This window comes from Chrysemys picta, chromosome 5 (genome assembly GCF_011386835.1).
Source record: "Chrysemys picta bellii isolate R12L10 chromosome 5, ASM1138683v2, whole genome shotgun sequence".
Lineage (NCBI taxonomy): Eukaryota > Metazoa > Chordata > Testudines > Emydidae > Chrysemys > Chrysemys picta.
In genome coordinates, this window is record NC_088795.1 from 88,010,573 (window position 1) to 88,031,727 (window position 21,155).

At 42.7% G+C, this 21,155-nt stretch overlaps 1 protein-coding gene across 6 annotated transcripts in view; it reads right to left on the bottom strand.

Annotated features, from left to right (window-relative positions):
* Positions 1-21,155, bottom strand: part of TUSC3 (tumor suppressor candidate 3) — a 290,536-nt gene that overhangs the window by 168,704 nt on the left and 100,677 nt on the right. For all 6 annotated transcript variants that reach the window (XM_005282085.4, XM_008168476.3, XM_065596814.1 and 3 more), the window contains exon 2: positions 981-1,150. In XM_005282085.4, coding sequence (XP_005282142.2) covers positions 981-1,150 — 170 coding nt within the window. The remainder of the gene's footprint in view (positions 1-980; positions 1,151-21,155) is intronic.

The window sequence follows — 21,155 nt, forward strand, 5'->3', positions numbered from 1 at the left end:
ATGCAGTCTTGATCCATTCACTGAGGAAACCCCTAAAGGAGTGTGGGGCTTTCATTAACATTTCGATCCTGGTTCTTGTGAAACCAGCCAGCTCTGCAACAGACTGAACTTGGGGGGTGGAGGGAAAATCTACTTTATTACATAGGAAAGGTAACTACTGGTAAATGTAGACCCAGATTCATGTTTTGTGATTTTGTTTTGTATTGCAACCTGTTGTTTCCACTACTCTCTCTTGTTTCTACTTAAATATTTATTCTTTCTTAACAAAATATTTCTTTCTTTTATCATAAGTGCTGCACGGTTTACAGGAGTGGGGGTTTAAAGTAAAACTGGTAAATGGGGCTACCCTGCACTTTTGGAGGCAAAGGATCTGGAATTTATGAGAGTAGCCAGCGTCAGGGGCTGGGTATCACAGGAGAACGATTCAAAGAGATTTAGAAATGGGCATGTACCTATTGTTAACCTGCAAGACAAAGTTAGTGATGGCATAGCCCAGAGGAGAGCACTTGAGGGGCTGAAAGGCTAGTGGTGTTAGGAAGCTGATATCTAGCTATCACAAGAAAGACTTCCTCACGCTGGCGGCAGAGGGAAACAAGGTGACTCACAGTCCTGAGTGCTCAAGAACCATTACAACCGCTAACTGGCAACAGACACTTACGGGGAATAAAAAAGATAATTTTAAAGAATGAAAAGAAAGCCTTGCATCAGTTATTAATTTAAGTAGAAGCTCTTAAATAGTGAAAATTAATAAAATAATTGACAACATTCATAAGATGTATCAGAGGTAGAAAATGTATCACAGAAGGACGATACTATGGTAAGCACCCACAAGACAGAGAGGTATTTACCTATCTCCCCAGGACCCAAGCTAGAACAATAACATTTATATTGTACATCAATTAAAACATAGTTAATTGAGCATTGTGCGGAGGAAGGGGAAAAGAAGAGTAGAAGAATCTGTTTCATAGAGTATAAATTACCTGCAAACAGAACATTGTCTCTGTGGCTGGAGAGCTGTGAACATTACAATCACAGAGTAGTTACGAGGTGGGGCCTTCACAAATCTTCTGAATTTGTCTCCATTCATGCGGATGACTGAGCGCCTTGAGCTCCATTCCATAAGCTGTTCCACCTTTTCCGCTAACAGATTCTGTAATCAAATACAAGGAGGAGGCATGTTAAATACAAGCACCATGGGGCTAAATTCTGCCCTTGTTTGAACATACCCAATAGAAGAATTTAACCCTTATTCTATCTACTTTTAACAGCAATTGAGTTAAAGATTTTTTACAAATATAACTGAATTTGGTTTGAAAAAAATTAAACTGATTAAAGCAGACTTGTAAGTTACTACTTCAGGAAAACATTTTATTTCAAATTCTGGTGAGTACAGCACTATTGTACAGGTATCTGTGTCTAGAGGAAGAGACACTGGTATGGCCTTCTTAGCATACAACACATGTCATCAATTTCCATTGCAAGTAAGATTGTTTCACACATCTGCACAAAGAAAAAAATCAGAATATAGCATTATGTTACGTTTGTTATGTAACCGTCAAGTCATAGCAGCACAATCACGGCCATTCAGATCTCAAATTAAAAGAAAAATGGAGCTGGAAGAGCCAGAAAAGCAGTTATATCTTTTTTATAACACAATAATTAGTTTAAATAAAAGCAGAAAAAAAAAGACAGGCTTTCCTTACAAGTGTCTACCATATTGCCACTGCATTTCAGTTATACTTACTAATAAGCATTGGTATTTTATTGTAGACAGGATTGGTACAGTGGTAGTAATTGGTCTTAAAAATTTACCCTAATTGTGAGCTCAATTGTAAAAAGTATGTGAAAGTTCATGAGATGTCACAATAACCTATAATAACAAATGTTGATGGGAAAAGGTACAAAAAGGAGACAGAGAAGCTGAATTAACCAAACCAAAAGGCCTAATGAACTCATTTAAGGACTGTGTTAAGATCATACTTGCAGGGCCAGCGCAACCCATTAGGCGACCTAAGCGGTTGCCTAGGGCACTACAGTTTGGGGGGCGGCGACCGCGGCGGTATTTCAGCGGCGGGACCTTCCGCTGCCTAGGGCAGCGGAAAAGCTGGCAGCGCTCCTGCATACTTGGCAAACAACAGAAGTGTGGAACCAGAAATCAGTGAACCAGAATTAGTCTGTCAGAAACTAGGCCTAATTGGTGGACAAAGTAATAAAGAGACGAGTTATTTCACCCACCATTCCTTTGTGAGTCCTTAAAAAAATACTGTGGGGAGAAAAACTGGCTATTGGAGCAAGTTTTGCCATCATAGCTGCCATCCTCACGAACTCCTGAGACCCCAGGCCTTCATCATCTTGATCCTGAGAGATGCCCCATCCAGAACAGGCCAGAAAGGCACCCAGATGACATCACCACCTCCACTGGCTCCAGATGAATCCCAAACATCACCTGGGATGAAATGGGATTGGACTTTATCAACAACGGCTCCAGGCCATTGAAACTAACTTCTTCTCTTTTCCACCAGAAGGACAGTTATTGAGTTATTGCCATCTTTAATGCCACCTAAGAAACTGTCAAACAAAGGATTTGTCCTATTAAAAACTCTCTCCAGCTAAAGGGAAAGGGAACAAGAAATACTGTTAAAATGAAAGCCTTATTTAATACTTTACATTTCAAATGCTTTAATTGTTTGTCCTTCTTTTCTTTATCTTTAATAAAAGGTTTCAATGATTTTAATGGTGTTTGCCGTGGTACTAAGGAGGATGAGGTTTCTGTAAACTAAACCCTGAACCTTGCTTAACACTATTTAATGTTGGACAGTGAGTAACTGGGTTATGTCATCTTTGGGACCCTATGTTCCATCTAAATTAATACGACAGTATCATAGTCTATTATTAAGTTTGCCCAACATTTCCTACAAGACCCCGGTTTCAGTTGCTTATAACTTTGCTAAACTTTACCATTCAGGCTGAAATTTCCCATTGCATTGGCCTGCCTCGGGCTGACGTCTTGGAAAATTTAGCCAGAACAGTTCAGCCACTTCTGAGAATGAGGCTATGAACAAAACACATTTTTCCCCCACTTTGAAAAATTCTGGTGATCTCTTTTGAGAAGCTCTAGCATCTCCATGCTTTGGAGAAGGGATGTGAAATTTGGCAGACAGTGACATTTATGTCAAGAATGTGCATTTTCCCAATAATTCACCTAAATTTAGCAAGTTATAAGCCTCTTTAAAATTGCAGTTTGCACATGCTCATTAGATTTATTAAAGATTTGCAGCTGTATTCCCTGAAGAATCAGTTGGCATTGAGCTTGCTCCAGAACCTGACTGAGCACGATTTTCCCTGCAATTGCAGAGCTGCTGCAGAGTGGGCTGAGGCTGGGTATCAGAACTGAGTGAAGGCAGTCTCTCTCTCTTGTGTTCTCAATTTGCCCATGCTGGCAGCATGGAGTAAAGGAGGATGTTTGTAGGACCCCTGCCTCATTTGTGGAATAAGTTGGAAGATGTGTAGTGAATGAGACAGGTAACACACTTCTCAGTGCAGCAAGAGAAAAGATGGTCTAATGATTAAGGAAGCTGAATGCTTTTCTGGGGAATTTGATTCTATCCCTGCCTCTGGCCACAGAGTTGCTGTGTGATGCTGGACAAATCACTTAACTCAAACTTTTCAGAGATGATCACTAATTTTGTGTTCCTAATTTTCTGGGCACCTGACTTGAAGCCTTAGTGTCTGATTTGAAGAAGTACTGAACCCTGCAATTGAAGTCAATTGTTACTGTGCTTTGAACATGTAAAAGGTTACATAATGCTAAATACTCTGAAAAATCAGGTCCTAGGTGTCTCAAATTAGGCAACCAAAATTAGTGGATACTTTTAAACAATCTCTCTGTGCCTCAGCTCCCCACTGTAAAATTGAGATAATACCACCTCCTCATCTCACAGTGGTGAAGTGCGAGTGTAGTTGCGCCGCCGGAGAGTACGGCAGCGCTGTGAAGTGCGAGTGTAGTTGCGCCGCCGTACTCTCCGAGGGGAGTAGCTTGCAGCGCTGCGAGCGAGCGTGCAGCGCTGCAGGCACTGATTACACTGGCGCTTTACACACCCCTTAGCGCAGCAAGTTGCAGCGCTGTACAGCGCCAGAGTAGCCAAGGCCTGAGTGTGAATTGATGCAGTGTCACTTGCCTAGGGCTATGTCTACTCTTCAAATGCTGTAGTTAATCCACCTTCCCAGGAGGCAGTAGCTAGCTTGACAGAAGAATTCTTCCATCTACCTAGTGCTCTCTGTACTGGGGGTTAGGTCAACATAGTTATGTCTCTAAGGGATGAGAATGTCCCTGGAGAGATGAAGCTATGCTGATGTAAATTTCCAGTGTAGAGCAGCCCTAAGTCTGCAAAGAGCTCAAAGCAATAGCTCAGATGTGAATATCCAACTGAGCCCACTCAAGCCCACATAAGAGTCAGATTCCATGACCACAGTATCTGGCAGTTTTTAAAGATGTCATGAAATTCTGTATTTCTGCCAGCATCCAGTGTTTTGTTTTCTTTCTCCCCGTCCCATTGGGACCTGCCTGCAGCTGCCTCATGCTCTCTAGTTTTCTTCACAGGGAAGTTAATTGGATTACAGTGTGCACTGCCTGCACTGTTCCATAGAGCTGAGCTCACTTCTGCAGAATTTACAGAATGTGCCCTTGACAGTTTAAAGGAGCTCAGTCCCTATCTTTTTCAGCCAACATAATTCAGTGCAGAGGGCACAAGACTGAAGTCGGAAGACATGGATTCTATTCCGGACTCTGCCACTGACCTGACCTGCTATGTGACCTTGGGTAAGTCTTAGTTTCCCCATCCCTAAAATGGAGAAGATGCTGGCTTTCCTAAAGCCCATTGCCAACTCTGTCCACATATCTTTTCAAGGGACACCATCATAGGACCTAATCACATCAGACACGCTATCAGAGGCTTGTTCACCTGCACATCTACCAATGTGATATATGCCATCATGTGCCAGCAATGCCCCTCTGCCGTGTACATTTGCCAAACCAGACAGTCTCTACCCAAAAGAATAGATGGACACAAATCAGACATCAAGAATTATAACATTCAAAAACCAGTAGGAGAACACTTCAACCTCCCTGGTCACTCTATTACAGACCTAAAAGTCGCAATTATTCAACAAAAAAAACCTTCAAAAACAGACTTCAACGAGAAACTGCAGAACTGGAATTAATTTGCAAAATGGACACCATTAAATTAGGCTTGAATAAAGACTGGGAGTGAATGAGTCATTACACAAACTAAACTATTTCCCCATGCTAATTGTCTCCCTACTGTTGCTCACACCTTCTTGGCAACTGTTTGAAATGGGCCATCCTGATAATCACTACAAAAGTTTTTTTTTCCTCTCCTGCTAATAGCCCACCTTATTCGATTAGTCTCATTAGAGTTGGTATGACAACGCTCATTTTTTCATGTTCTCTGTATATATATATATCTTCCTACTGTATTTTCCACTGTATGCCTCTGATGAAGTGGGCTTTAGCCCACGAAAGCTAATGCTCAAATAAATGTGTTAGTCTCTAAGGTGCCACAATATACAGACTAACACGGCTACCACTCTGAAACCTGTCAGTATTAATACTGTCACTCCCAATTCAGCCATTTAGGAGTGTGGTATTTCAACCATTATTTAACTAACAGGGCTCTTCAGCACTCCCCATTTAGGAGGATACTGTGGGATACATCAGTGGGATTCTATGGAGGTGTACTAATGAAGGCATAAAAGGGGTTAGCTATCTTTCAGAACTCCTGCTCTCCAAATAGGGTTACCCTCATAAAGCTATATTGATCACCCCAACTTCCCCACTATCACTTGGCTTTTCAAGATAGAGATGAACTGCGAAATGTTAGGTGGGGCAGGGCTGTTTATATTATCAGTCAAAAGGCTGATGGAAGCACACACTTGCGCAACCAAATGTGACTGCTGTCTATGGCCTCAGGTACACTTCAACAACAGGAGTCTATGCCGGCACACCCATGAAGGAGAGCTTGTATTCTCGCTTTCTACAGTCATACTTCCAGGAATAATGTCCCAGAACAGAGACCTCTGGCTGTCTGGCCTTTTCCAGCAGTGTAAATAAACAGGGCAGCCACCTATCCAGTCTATGCTGAAATTCATCTAGGTTCTATACTCTGGCAAAGAAGAAAGTACACAGCCCTAATGCAATATACCTTTGTTGATTTTCCTTATGTTTTTATTTGCCAAAACAAAACTATTTGGGCTTTATTATTGCCAATCAATAACAGCCAAAATCCTGCACTGATCTACATCAAGTGTAACTCCATAGGCTTCAACCTCTACAATCAAGGAGGTTGCATGAGTTGTAAATTAGTACAGAATATAGCCCTGGATATACAGTAGTTGGGGTCTGAAGTCTTTTACTTTGCATGGGTGGCGAGTAAAATTTACAGCTAGTAATTTTGAAGAGAAATACTGAAAGATGTTTCTATCACCACAAATCCTGAATCAGTAATTTAATACATCAAATTTATTTTCACCCTGTTAAGTCCTGAAAACAAAAGGAAATGTTCATGCCTATAAAATGGTGTTATATGATTTAGAGATACCAGTCTGAAGGATAGGTTCTTGACGGATTTACAATTCTGTTCATTATAGGCATGCAAATGAACAAATTAATAAAAAGAATTTTCCTGCCAAAAGAAATATTTGCTATTTTGCTTACATGGAGAAACTATTGGAGTTCTTCCCTGAGAGAAACAAACAGAATAGATTAAAAAGAAACCTATCCTCTGCTAAGTTTAGTCAATACAGGGCATGGTTCAAATTGTAAGATCTGAATTAAACAGTTTACAGGTAGGAAATATCTGATTTTTATTTCAAAAGATCTACCAGTTTTGGATGATGTTCCAATAGTAATGTTCAATAAAAATGTAAGAGATGAACTAACAGCAGCATAGAAAATATGATTTCTCCATGCTACATTCACTGAAGCCAAGAGATGAAGTCTGTAGAAACTAATGAAAGGATAGAAAGATTTTCAAGTTTTCACATAGCAACAATAGATTCCTTTTTGTCCTGTGTGGCTCCCAGAGACATAAAGGAATTTGCTTCCAGCAAAATGGGTAGAGACCCCTTACTGATACTTTACAGATCTCTGAGAGCACTAGCAGAAGACTGTAGGCTTCTTGACTACCAGAAACATGAGAAACAAATATCATCTGCACAGACCCTAGTAACTATTTCTGCCAAACTAGAAATGATCTAACTAAGACACAGCTTCCTTGATATTTTCAAATTGCCCAGGTACAAAACCACAGTATCAAGCTGGACATATATAATGGTGCATTCTTTGAAACTTGCTCAGTCGTTAGTGGGTTTATTTTTAAAATCTACCAGAAAACCAGAAACAACTATGACTTTGCAATCTGCTTCAATGACACTGAAGGATTCCAACTCTCCTAAAAAATAAGACTTTCATTCAGTATATGGAGTGATAACCTGCTCCACTGAAATCAGTGAAAACCCCTGTTGATTTCAAGGGGGCCAGGATTTCACCCAGGGTTCTGAGAGACTTCTTATTAATAAAATCCTGGCACTTTCTGGTTTATTGCTATCCCAAGATATCTCTTTTCAGAACATCGCTGATACAAAAGATCTTCCTGTGACTCGTGATATCTGATCTCAAAAGCAACCTAGGAAGTGCTAGAAGGATTTCAAAAACCGAAGAAGGCTTTTTTTAGTTATCTAAAAACCTATTTACAGTATGTGCTTAACTGAGTTTTCATTTTAACTTTATATTTTAAAGTCTGACCACTTAAGCTCTGGAAGTCAGACATATTTCAGGTTATGCTTATAGCTTTGACTTCAGATCATGTACTGAAAGTGACATCTACTTTTCTGTCACTGGGCTCAGACAGTTAAACATTTCCACTTAAGGAAAAGTAAGTGTTTTGACACATGCTGCTACTGTTGGGACCCACTTTGGTGATTTCATGCTTCAGGAAATCTGTATAATTTCCACAAAACCATTAGAAGAAATTTTTTGTGCTATGACAAGACCAAACTGCCATGACTCTCTTACTTATTATGTAAGGAGAACACCTTAATCGGTTTAGGTTCTTTCCAGTTGGAAAAAATTACTCATAAGCAAAGAGGTTTTAGAAAATTAATATTTCATGGATTAAAAATGTCCTGTGTAAATTGTATCTCTCATGAATAAATTCCTCTTCCTGAAAAGTGGCAGTGTCCTGTAAGGAAAAAGGTAGTGGGGTAATTGCTGACAGAAAGCACTAACAGGAAATGCCCTGCTGATATATATATATTTTTTAATATATATATATAATCCGATTCTAACAGTTGGCAAGGGCACTGTTTGAAAAGGCAGCAGTCTAGTTCCAAGTATCCCTACTGTGGGCTGTTCTGACTCAGATTAAAAAATAAAAACAACAAGGAGTCCTTGTGGCACCTTAGAGACTAACAAATTTATTTGGGCATAAGCTTGCGTGGGATAGAACCCACTTCATTAGATGCAATGTCGGTTTACCCAACTGGTCCCAGGATGTGAGAGAGCCAAAAAGGGTCAGGTAATATATTTTATTGGACCAAATTCTGTTGGTGAAAGAGGCAAGCTTTCAAGCACCACAGAGCTCTTCTTCTGGTCTGGGAAAGGTAATCAGAATGGCACGGCAAATTAAAATGTAGAACAGATTGTTAAGCATAAAGAGTTAACACGTGTTGCAAGAAATCATTCAGATGTGAGCAATTAAAACCTCTGCAGTCACAGGACAAAGGACAGTAGGTTACAGACAACTGTAACAAGACATAAAACCAATATCTGTATTCATTCTATTACGATTCATGTCTAACAGAGTTAGGCTTGTCTTTTGAAAATATTGTGCAGGTTTCCTTTGAGGATGAGTACAGAGAAGTCAAATATGGAATGATCATTTTGTGAAAAGTGTACGCACATGGACTGTGCTTAATTTGTGCCAGGGCTTGCCAGGACTGAGACCCAGCACCTCTAGGTTTAGTAGTTCATAGTCCTGGCACCTCTGGGCTTGCTGCATCAGTTATCAATATTAAAAAAAATTGTTTGAACCCCAGCACCTAATTGCTTGAATCTGGCACCTCTTTCATTAGAAATTAAGCACTGCCCATAGGTGATAGAGTGATTTTTGTCTTTTATCATTCTTCTGCATATATTCATTCAAGAGCATAGGGATTGTCTAGTTTCACCCACATAGTTATTGGTGCCTGTGATTCACTGGATGAGGTACACCACTTCTTGTGACAGGCATGTGTAGGACCCAAGCATCTTGAAAGGTATGGTGTGGGGGGTATTGATCATCATAGCAGTGGAGATATGGCTGCAGGTTTTGCATCTGTTGTTATGGCGGAGTCTGGCACTGCTCTGAGTTGGGATGTCCTAGTCAGTGGGGAGCTTGCTTCTGACAATGAGCTTGGTGAAGTTGGGGGATTGTTTTGAAGGCCAAAAGAGGGTGCTTGGGAAAGGGCCACTTCCACCCTGACTGAATTGGCCTCGTTAGCACTGACCCCCACACTTGATAAGGCAACGCCCATCTTTTCATGTGCTGGTCATGCCTCGTGGTCAGAGCAGGAGTCAGGCACCAGGAAACTTAGCTGAGGATAAAAACCAGAGGCCGGATACCAGAACCAAGGGGCAAGACGGAGTCAGAGTCTAAAAAATTGGAGCAAAAGGTCAGAAATGGAATCAGAGGCCAAAGCCAGGGCCAAGAATTAGAGCCAGAATCAGAGTCAGAGAATTGAGCAAAGTTTGCAGCCAGGGCTCAGAAGTTAGTCAAGAAGGCAAGATCCAATGAAGCAGACATCCAGAAACTCACTCAGCTGCATGGACAACTTCCTTTGCCTCTTTACAGCTTAAATAGCATAGCCGGAGCAATTAATGGGGCTGGGTGTTCCTCCAGGCAGGATTCTTGTGGACAGTGCCTCTGGTAGGGCTATGATTCCGTTAGCCATCAGCCAACCAGGTAGTAGCAAGCTGCCAGATGGCAGCTGGAATAGGAGGGTTGCCTGGAGACCCATCAATCCTCACAAAGATATCCGTTGCTATGTGTGTGTTAGAGAAGGCAAGACCAAAGAAATGTGCCTTGACTTGGGGCAGAAAATGGTAAGGTTTGTGATGGTCTTTAGTTCTTGGGGACAGTTCATTCCACAATCTCAACTGTCCGCATGCACCCCTGCCTCCCAGAGAAGTTCTGTCTCCTGGCACAGGCTAGCTTTCCCCTTATTGTAGAAAGTTCCATTGTGTCAGAATAGCATAATTGTGGACAGCAGTTTTTGTCCATTGAGCTTGAGCAGTCTGTCCTTTGAGCTTTAGACAAACTTTTGGATATTATGGGCTTTGGCCACTTTGAGATAAGTACCAAGTACTTAAGTACTTGATTTGAAATTCTATGGGAAGCCTCTGTGGAGAGCGGAGGACAGATTGGATGTGTCTGCAGTGGTCTGAGTGCTGAGGAGACACATTCCAGCATTCTGTACTAGTTAGAGTTCCCTAAATGCTGAAATCTTCATGCCTAGGTATACTAAATTGCTGTAATCCAGCAGAGAAGTGACAAAGGCATGAATAAATGAATCCAGGTCTTCATCCACCAGGATAGGACAGTTTCCTAGCCAAGCGGAGATGGTAGAAACTGTTACTCATGGATGCTGCTATGCAAAAGCTCAGCATTACCTAGGAATCCAAGAGCACTGCTAGAGTATGGACTGAACTGATCAGTGGTGGGTGGGTACCTTCAGCCAGTGGCTGCAAGCTCTTCAGAATACCTTCCTCTGCCCACCAGCATCACCTTTGTCTTCCTTGGGTTTAGCTTCAGCAAGCTGTGGATACAGTCTTTTTCTTCCACCCCTTCTTGTTTGGAATAAGAACGAGCATCTGTTTTTTTGACCCATTAAAGTACCTGTATCTTGTTACACTGATCAAGAAATATAAACAGTTGATCTTTCTCTTTATAAGAGTGATGGGAGGACCTCAATGGAATATGCTATTCATGTATGTGAAGACTTTGGCCTTATTTAAATCAGTTTATTGATTTACAGAATTCTATTGTGCACTTGCTAGCTATACATCCATAACTCAGTGAGATTATTTTAGATGAATTATTAAAAGTCAGAATACACATCTGAGGAAGGGGAATCCTGTCTTAAAAAAAAAAACAACAAAAAAACTTTGGTGATGCCAAAACCTGAGTCTTCTATTAAAGGGTTAATGGCTACAGTACAGCAGTCTGAGGTTAAAGCCACTGACGATGTACAATTTAATAGCATGTTTTATTGGGTAATGAATATAAATGGGGAGGAAGCAGTAAGGGTGTGCAAGACTTTGTAGATGAAGGAACAGCATGAATGCCAACTTCTGTACCCCAATAAGGAAAAAAACTCAACATTTCTGTCAGTGCTACAATCTGTTACAATGTTAAAGATATAGATTAATACATATTTCTGTACCAATAATGCATCCTTTTCTAAACAAACAAAAAAATCACTCAAATCAGCATCCAATCAAGGTTCTCTGATACACATCAGGAGGAAAATGGTTCTATATTTTAGACATGAGTTTCTCCAAAAATGGAACACCTTATGAAATTGGCTTTTCATGAGATTAGGGCTCAATCTTGCAAATTACTTAGCACTCTGGTCTCAATCTTGCAAAGTAGTTGAGTAGATCTCACTGAAGTATAACTCTCTGTCCACCAAGTTTAAAAAGTCTGTCCTAGTCTTTAGGGGTGGCAAAAGTTTCTTTCATCACCAAAACCACCACATCAATGAACCAGGGACAATCTGAGAATAAGTCTCCCCTCCCACACACCTCACATTCTACTGGAGGGATCCAATAGGGAATATTCACTCTCTTCCAGATTGGAAGAACTGATTCAGATATCAACCAAAAGTTCCTCCATGTGGTTCTAGGATACTTGTTTATCACCTCCATTACTGTTGCCTGGCAATGTCAAGACGCAGATGTTGCCTATTCCCACATCACTGATAACTCTAGCCTCAGGTAACCCCGTAAGAGGGGAGGAAAAGGAAGTTACAATCCAACAGTGTTAGCTTCAAGCAACTTCTGTAGCACTGTGAGGAACAAGAGAAAGGGCTTTAGAGTCACTAATTAGCTAACAATTGTGTACCAAATTTCCTAACAAGGTGGGAAGAAAACCCAACTAAAGATGTGACACCACTAGAGGAATCAAGCCCGCTACATTGGCACTCAAAGAATTGAGACGTGGTTAGAACTGCACTCTTCTTTCATATAGTTCATGTCAGAGGCTGTCAGCATGGACCCAAAAGACACAGCTAGCTATAGATTCTAGTTTACACACTGAGATGGGTCATATCTACCAAGAATTATGATTCATGTAGACAATTATTGAAGTAGTAAATATAATGTAAAGAACAATGGTTCATTGGTTAAAGATGCCAAAATGGTCTAATAGGTCTTTTGCCACCTACAGTATATGTAATTCAAACTATAACTTACCATTTTCAGCTTTTTTATGTTTAAAATGAATGACAGTTTAGAGTGTATCTGACTGCACTGCATAAATGTATTTCAGCAGTATGGTTCCAAAAACAAACACTCCCTACAGAGACATTGCCAATGTAACCCTTCTAACCATCTAAGTTGGCCGGGTTCTGTATCTAGGGGTTCCGTTTCAATAACGCAATGCAAAACCGGCTCGAGCCCCCACCCAGTGACCTGGGACAATTACATACCACCCCCTGGGTGCCTCTAAGAGGCAATACTTCCCCTCTCACAAGCACAGAGTCTGAGTGTAACAGAAAATGTTTAATAACATGAGGTAAACGACATCAGCATTAAATTGGAAAAACACCATAAACAGGATTCATAACACAAACCATGAGCAAAAGACCCACCCCAGCAAATTGGGCTGTGTCCTTTCCCTTTGGCTCTTGAATCCAGCAACCCAAAAATCACCCAAAGTCCCCAAAAGTCCAACACCCCCAAAGTCTCTTGGGTCCAGCAACCACCCAAAGTCCCGAAAGTCCAACAGACCCCAAAGTCTCTGTCCCTGGTCAGTGCAGCCCCAGAGTAAAAAAGGGGGGGCACGCAGGGTGTTAAGGGGCACCTTACATGATCCGAGGCCGGCTGGCCGTCTCTCCGTGGGGTTCCACCACAGCCTTCACCACGAGGCATTCCCCTTCCTGCCGTCCCACAAACTGCTCCGCTCTACAAGCTGCTCCGCTCCGCTCACCGACCTGTGAGCCGCTCCAGCCGTCCCCGCAAACAACTCCGCTCACCGTTCCTTGGGCCGCTCCAACCGGCCCCGCAAGGCTCTGCGCCGCTCGCTGCCCCTCCAGTCATCCCCACAAATTGCTCCACCAGCTGCTTAGCAATATAGGTTCAGGCTCCCCCACTAGTTAACACAGCACTCAGTGATCTCAGCTTTTAATAACTTTAGCTCTTTTGTGATTTCAGCTCTTAGCAATTTCAGCTCATAGTAGGGGAGCCCCAGTGCTAGTGCACCATTGGCCCAAAGTGAATTCAGCTCAGCAGCCTGTAACTAGACTCCTAAAGGCAGGGCCGGCTCTGGCTTTTTTTTGCCGCCTTAGGCAAAAAAGCCACCTGCCGCCCCGCCCTCCCCCCCGCCAGCGCGGCAGGGGAGGGCGCCGAGCAATCCCCGACCGGCCGGAGCGCCGGGAGCAGGGCGGGGAGCCCGAGCGGGGCTCTCCGCTCTCCCCGGCGGCCAGAGCGCTGGGAGCAGGGCGGGGAACCTGGCTGGGGCTCTCCGCTCTCCCCGGCGGCCAGAGCACCGGGAGCAGGGCGGCGAGCCCCCCGGCGGCCGGAGCTTTTCTACAAGTCCCCGCTCTCGTTTCTACAAGTCTGCACTAGACAACAACTCAAAAGGCAAATAAGCCTGACATTACTCTTAAAGGAGTATTTTTCTTCATCTCTCTTTCTTCTTTCTGGACACACACTTTTTAAAGTCTATTACTGCTAAAAGAGAGAATTTTGGAACTTTAGAGACAAGAAGCATATACTTTCTATACAAGGTTATTCTTCACAAAAAAATGCAGTCTGTCACTGGTATTATCTGAACTGACTTTTTATTCCCTATCACAGAGTTGTCTGCAATCCAGGATTGGAATTGTTTGCCACATCAATCCTAGCACTAAAATATGCTTGCTGACTTCATAGGTATTGTAACTAGATTGGCACCAAAAAAAGTCAAAGTCTAATATGAGACTTCTAGGATTACGTTTCTGTTCCTCCAAACGGCAACTGCCATCGTGCAGCAGAAAGTAACAGCTTTTGTGTCAATCTCTGTAACCAATATTAGCAGAATACAATCTGTTATAGGTATAAGTTAATTTTATGTGTTGAGAGCAACTGTATCAGTACTGCAAATGCTTCTCTCCCTCTCAAGAACTGCTCCAAAGTAAAGAAGTGGGTCTTAGTACTTTAGACATGAGTGAATACATGTTTGCAAGTTTGAGTAATTTTATGCAAGTCAGTAAGAAATCGTCATTCCCTTTCTAGAAATTACTTGTTTTGAACATGGTTGTGGTTAGAAGTATAAGTTGACTTGCAATCACGGTTAGAGATCTGGGTGTAGATTCTCAGCTAGTATCAATTGTCATTAACCCAATGTCTTGAAGTCAATGGAGTTGCGACAATATTCAACAGATTAGGATCTGCTTCTTGGAATTAAAGTAGTGAATTTCATCTTTATGAAGAAGCAGAATTTTCAGAAACTAAATTTAAAGTGTTCTTTTAAGTTTGTAAAAGACAGGAGCTAGGACTTTAGTGAGTACTGATTCTTTCTTTCTTTATATTTTAGCCTATATTTTTGTCTATTTGCAAGAAAGACAAATCTGATTAACTGAACTCCTAATTACAATAGTTGTTACCTTGAGACCAGTTTATAAAAAGAGTAATAGTATTACTGATATTAAATGAAGGCTTTACAGTGTAGACAGGGTACTGATGTACACTAATAATGCTGCTTACGGAATAAAGACTAAATATTGCAAACACTTAGGGCATATCTATACTACAAATTTAAGTCAACTTCAGTTAAGTTGACATCCAGCCACCACAGTAATTAAGTCAGTAGCGCGTGTCCACAACATACAACTTGTATCGGTGGAGCATGTCCTCACTAGCAGTACTTGCATCAATGCAGAGAGCAATGCACTGTGGGTAGCTATCGTCACAGTGAAATTCGCTGCAGGGGGTTCTGGGACAGGCTTGCAATGCCTCATGGGACCAAAACATTCTCAGAGGGAGGCCTGGGAACATGGCTTCAACATCCCATGATGCAGTTTTCTCTCTCCCTCCCCTGATTTCAACTAGACCCCATCATATTTTGTGCCTTTCTTCAAAAAGCTGGCATAGCCACATGTATGCCATATCCTGAGAAGCATGGACCCCACTCAGTTATGCACGATTGTTTTCCAGAGCCATGAGAAGAGCCACCATGCAGAACATCGCAGTGTCCTTCAAGCATCCCTGCTGGAAACCATAGAACAAAACAATTCCCGGTTGCTGCTGGCAGTCATGCAGCAGCTGACCACAGTGAAGCACCGTTTCTGGTCCCAAGAAACAAGCACTGACTGGTGGGACTGCATTGTTATGCACGTATGGCTGTACGTAGCAGTGGCTACAGAACTTTCGTATGCACAAGACCACTTTCCAGGCACTATGTGCGGAGCTCTCCCCAGCCCTGCAGCACAGCGACAATAAAATGAGACCTACTCTGACAGTGGAGAGGCAAGTGGAGATCGCTGTGTGGAAGTTTGCAATTCCAGATTGCTACTGGTCAGTGGGGAATCAATTTGGAATTGGTAAAGCCACTGTGGGGTCATTGTCACCCAATTATGCAGGGCCATTAATTGCCTTTTGCTGAGAAGATTTGTGACTTTGGGCAATGTGCAGGAGATATTGAATGATTTTGCCGCAACGGGGTTCCCTAACTGCGGTGGGGCAATAGATGGCACACATATTCCTATCATGGCACCAGACCACCTTACCAAAAAGGGTACTTCTTAATGGTGTTGCAAGTGCTGGTGGATCACAGGGGCCGTTTCACCGACATCAACGTGGGATGGTTGGGAGAGGTGCATGACGCACACATCTTTAATAACTCCTGTCTGTTCAGAAAGCTGCAAGCAGGGAGTCTCTTTCCAGAATGAACAATCATCATTGGTGACATTGAAATGCCAATAATGATCCCGGGAGATCCAGCCTACCCCTTATTTCCATGGCTCATGAAGCCGGACACCAAGGATTGGTTCAAAAAGTGCAGAATGGTGGTGGAATGTGCATTTGACCATTTAAAGAGTCACTGGTTCAGTGTGCTTACTAGATTAGACCTCAGTGAAAGCAATATCCCCATTGTTATAGCTGCCTGCTGTGTGCTTATAATATCTGTGAGGCAAAGGGAGAGCGTGGGGTGGAGAATAGGCTCTCTGCTAGTTTTGAGCAGCCAGATACCAGGGCCATAAGAAGAGCTCAGTGTGGAGCACTGCGTCTCAGGGAGGCTTTGAAACCCCATTTCAGTAATGACGCACAGTAATGTGCACTGCTTCTCTGTATTTTGCCTTCTCAGTGTGAACCTTGCTGTTTCTGCCTGGTTTTTGTTTCCAGCACATCCCCTCCATTTACTCAGTTTACCTGTCTGTCTCCTTTCTCCTTCCCCCATTTTTAAATTAATAGAGATTAATTCATTCTCAAGACATAGACTTTTATTGAAGAAACATACTGAAACTTAAAGAACACAAATAGAATTTAACCTTGGACACATGGTGGAATAAAATTAGAGGGGAAAACCAGTCAGCTTATCTTTAAAAGCACAATGGCCTTGCCTGTCACACATCATTGTATGTGCGGCTTTTATTCTTAGGACCCTTCCCTGGGGGTGAGTTGAAGGGATATTGCAGTTTCCCCCCTCACCTCCTGGAACGTTTCGGGGAGAGGGAGAGAGAATGCTACGATGTTGGAATGCCATTGTGCAGGGGCTGCAGAGGGAGTCTAGCCTGAAGGTGCTTCTTCTGAAGGTCAACCTGATGCCTCAGCGTGGCTGTTTATTCCTTCACAATCCCCAGCATCTTCTGCTGCGTGCCACACTCACTCTCCTGTTCACTATGTCCATGTCCAGTTTTTCAGAGAGAAATCCTCCATGTTCTCTGCTTGGTGTCCACTGTCCCAGAGGCATTTTTAATCTCATTAAACATGTCATCACACGTTCTCTTTCCCCTTCGTCTTATCTGGAAGAGCCTCTCCACTGGTATGGAGGAAAAGCTGAAGTCCGCACTTTCAGCTGTAAGCTATGGAAAGAACAAAGCAACCACTGTCAGTACAGACCCAGTGTCTAGTGCAGAGTTGCTATATAAAAATCGCTCCCCTTATTTCATGCAAGTTTAAGTCAGAACATTTTCATTTACACCAGGTAATCACTGTACCAGTTTGCAGTCCCAGCCATAGTGAGTATGGCACTGGGACACGGGCACCGGATCATCATCAGCATTGGGTGGGCAACGTGCGGTGGGACCAGAGGTGAGCAGGGGACCATGCCACTTCCCCTTTAAAACATGGATGTTGTCTGGAGATCAGGGACCAGCATTCACCCTCCCAAACTGCAATCCTTGGCAGAGGCTGTGCCAGGGGGGTGATTGCTGTGGTGAATCCGAACCACAAAATTTCTCTTCTCTCCAATCCACCCCAGGGCCGCTGCTGCTAGCTATTGCCCAAAACTCAGTTTCTAAAGGTCAATACTGACCCTGTCACCCAAACTACAGACATGTTTTGGAAATTGTGGATGTAGGGGTGGAAAAATCACAAGGGTGGGAGGAACACAGGCACTATTGTTTGCACAGACACCATCGTTTGTGGTACAAGTAGCTGAAATGAAAACTACCATTGTCTCCCTTAGATGACCCTAGCTGATATCACTCTCCTGAAGGTAACAGATGCTGCATGTGTCTGGGTGTAGACCAGGTCCGTATGCTGCTATGCTGTGTACTGCAATGATGCCAGCTGAATTAATACTGGAGTAGTGGGAAAGTGTCCTATTACAGTGGAAGGAATAAGGCAGTCCTCCACAGAAACCTTCTGAAATGGATTGGAGAGTACCTCCATGAAAGTTTCCTGGAGATCTCTATGGAGTATTCCCAGGCCATCCCTGTGTACATAAACAGTCTTTTTTGTGGGGGACCCTCTACCTAGCTGGTGCGGCCACTGGGAAGCAGATAGCCATTCTACCTCACCTTGTTAATTTTAATAAAAAATATAATATATGAACATGTGATCCCAAAATAGTACTTGAAATACCATACTCACCAGAGGTTCCTTCTGCAACTGGCTGGACTACAAACAGCTTCTGGATACTCACCAGATGCTGTTCTGCAACTGGCTGGACTACAAACAGCTTCTGGATCTCTGGGAGAATGGATCCCCTGCTCGCCTGTCTCCCATTCTCCTCCTCCTCTTCCTCATCCAAAACCTCCTCCTTAGTGTTGCCTGTGCAGACCCAGGACTCTGACTCCTCAGAGGTATCCACTCTGCTCTTGGGGGTCGTGGTAGGGTTGCTAATGAGAACTGCATGCAGCTCCTTGTAGAAACAACATGTCTGGGGTGCTGCACCAGAGCAACTGTTCACCTCCCTTGCCTTCTGGTATGCTCGCCACAGTTCCTTGATTTTCATGTGGTACTGCTGCCTGTCCCTGGTGCAGTCCTTCTCGCCCAGGCCCCGCACTATCTCCTCATAGATGTCTACATTTCTATGGCTGGATCGGAGCAGTGCCTGCACAGCCTCTTCTCCCCACAGACCAAGAAGATCCATAATTTCCTGTGTACTCCAGGTGTGACGTTATCTGGACCAGTGATCTGCTAGGTCACTCCAATCCTTGACTCTGGGAGCCAGCCTTACCCTGCTCTGCTGTGAGAAACCCCACTCCTGGGCTGTTCCCGCAAAGCCTCTGGCATGGAAGCTGCTCCTTGGATTGTGCAACCGAATGACACCTGCCAATACCTCCGGTCCCAGACACAACCCTAGGAACCTCCATCTTGCAGTGTCCAGTTATGCCTGCTGGATGCTGCAAACTTATATGAGTTTGTCAATTTAACAAAGAAATTGATATGTACTAGACCAAGGGGAGTCTCTGACATGCTTCAAACCAAATGCACTGCTTCAGGTAGAATAAACAAAGAGATTTATTAACTACAAAGATAGTTTTTAAGTGATAAGTCAAAGCATAACAAGTCAGATTTGGTCAAATGAAATAAAAGCAAAATGCATTCTAAGCTAATCTTAACACTTTCAGTGCCCTTACAAACTTAGATGCTTCTCATCACAGGCTGGCTAGTTGCCCTTCAGCCAAGCTCTCCCCTTTGATCAGCACTTCAGTCACTTGATGGTAATGTATGTAGATGGAGGTGGAAGAGAGAGAGCATGGCAAACGTATCTCCCTTTTATCATGTTCTTTCTTCCCTCTTGGCCTTGCCCCCCCCCCTCAGAGTCAGGTGAGCATTACCTCATAGCAGTCCCAAACTGACCAAAGGAAAGGGGGGTGATTCACTCGAGAGTCCAACAGATCCTTTTGTTGCTGCCTAGGCCAGCATCCTTTGTTCCTGTGAAGCTGGGCTGGGTTTGTCCCATACATGACCTGATGAGGTGTGAATTGCCTCTCTGCTCTTGGACAGTTTTTGCCTGGGCTTATTTTAAGCCACGAAGACACATTTTCAGCCTCATAACTATATACATGAAATTATAACCTATAACATCACTATAACATTGCTGTAACAACAATGCTCAGTGCATCAAGAGCCTTCCGAAGACACCCAACATGACAAACTTTGCACTGTATCCCACACAATCATTTTACAAAGATAAACATGGGGGTGCTGGGTGTTCCCCTGAGGTACAGAGTGTCACACCAGACTAGAGTGCGTTTGGAGCATGGAACCATCACAATCAGCTGGGCAGGTGAGCTTTCCACACCGAAACTTAAATTCAAAAGTTCTCGGTCCTTTAATAGAGGAGGGGCTGTTTCCTCTCTACAGCAGAGTTGAAAACGTTTACCAAAGCAATCACAGCAGAGCATTGTGGGACACCTCCTGGATGCCAGTTAGATCGACTTAAGCAATGCAGTATCTACACTGCTGCTACGTTGACCTAACTACATTAAGAGCTATGCCGCTTGTGGAGGTGAGTAATTAAGTCAATGTAGCAGGCAAGTTATGTTTGCAGAAGGGATCTGGTAGTATAGACACATTCATTATTAAGTTGACATAAGGCAGTTTACATTGACCTAACTGTGTAGTGTAGACCAGGCCTTAGACTCATTCTTAACTTCACGAATGATAAGTCCCAATGTATTGAATAAATTTAATCAAATATAGTTTAACAGCATAAGTGTTTGCTGAACTGGGGCCTAGGAAAGAAATGTAAATGTTATTGTAAGAATTTTTTTTCAATTACTGGCCAAGAACTTGGAAGCAGCTAAAAGAATGGGGAAGTGGATATCAGAGGACTTAATTATAAATTAAAAGGTTACTACAATAAAACCACTAGTTAAACCTCAAAGAATATTCTGTTTAGGTCACCCTTACACCGAAAGTATATTGCTCTGGGATAAGTATTATATAGGACATCCAGGAAGATTCCAAATATAGTTTTTATATAGAAAAACTAAAGAGGTTCAACTTACTTGCACTGCAAAATACATCAGGGTAATCCAGTAGAAATATTATGAAGGAGTTTGATTAAAAGGAAACACAAATAAATAAATAAAGGGAAATAATCCTTTAAAATTAGGGAACTCCAGCAAAACTATTTCAGTGAAGGAATACTAAAATTAGAACAAGCTGTGAAAACTACCAATAAAAATAATAAATGTGAAAAACCCTGTTACTGCAATCTTTAGAATGCCAAAGACAAATCCAAAGTAAAGAAATGCTCACTGAGGCCTGCTTGAGACAGTAACTCGCCTCTGTCCCGGCTCTGCGTCACGTCTGTGCAAAGCACACGTGTGACAGCGTACCCCATAAGGCTTTATGGGGGGGCGTTTATAAATGTATGTATGATATAACTGAAATATGTTTTGTGCCGCCTGTGCCACGTAACATATCTCCGTAAAGGTTA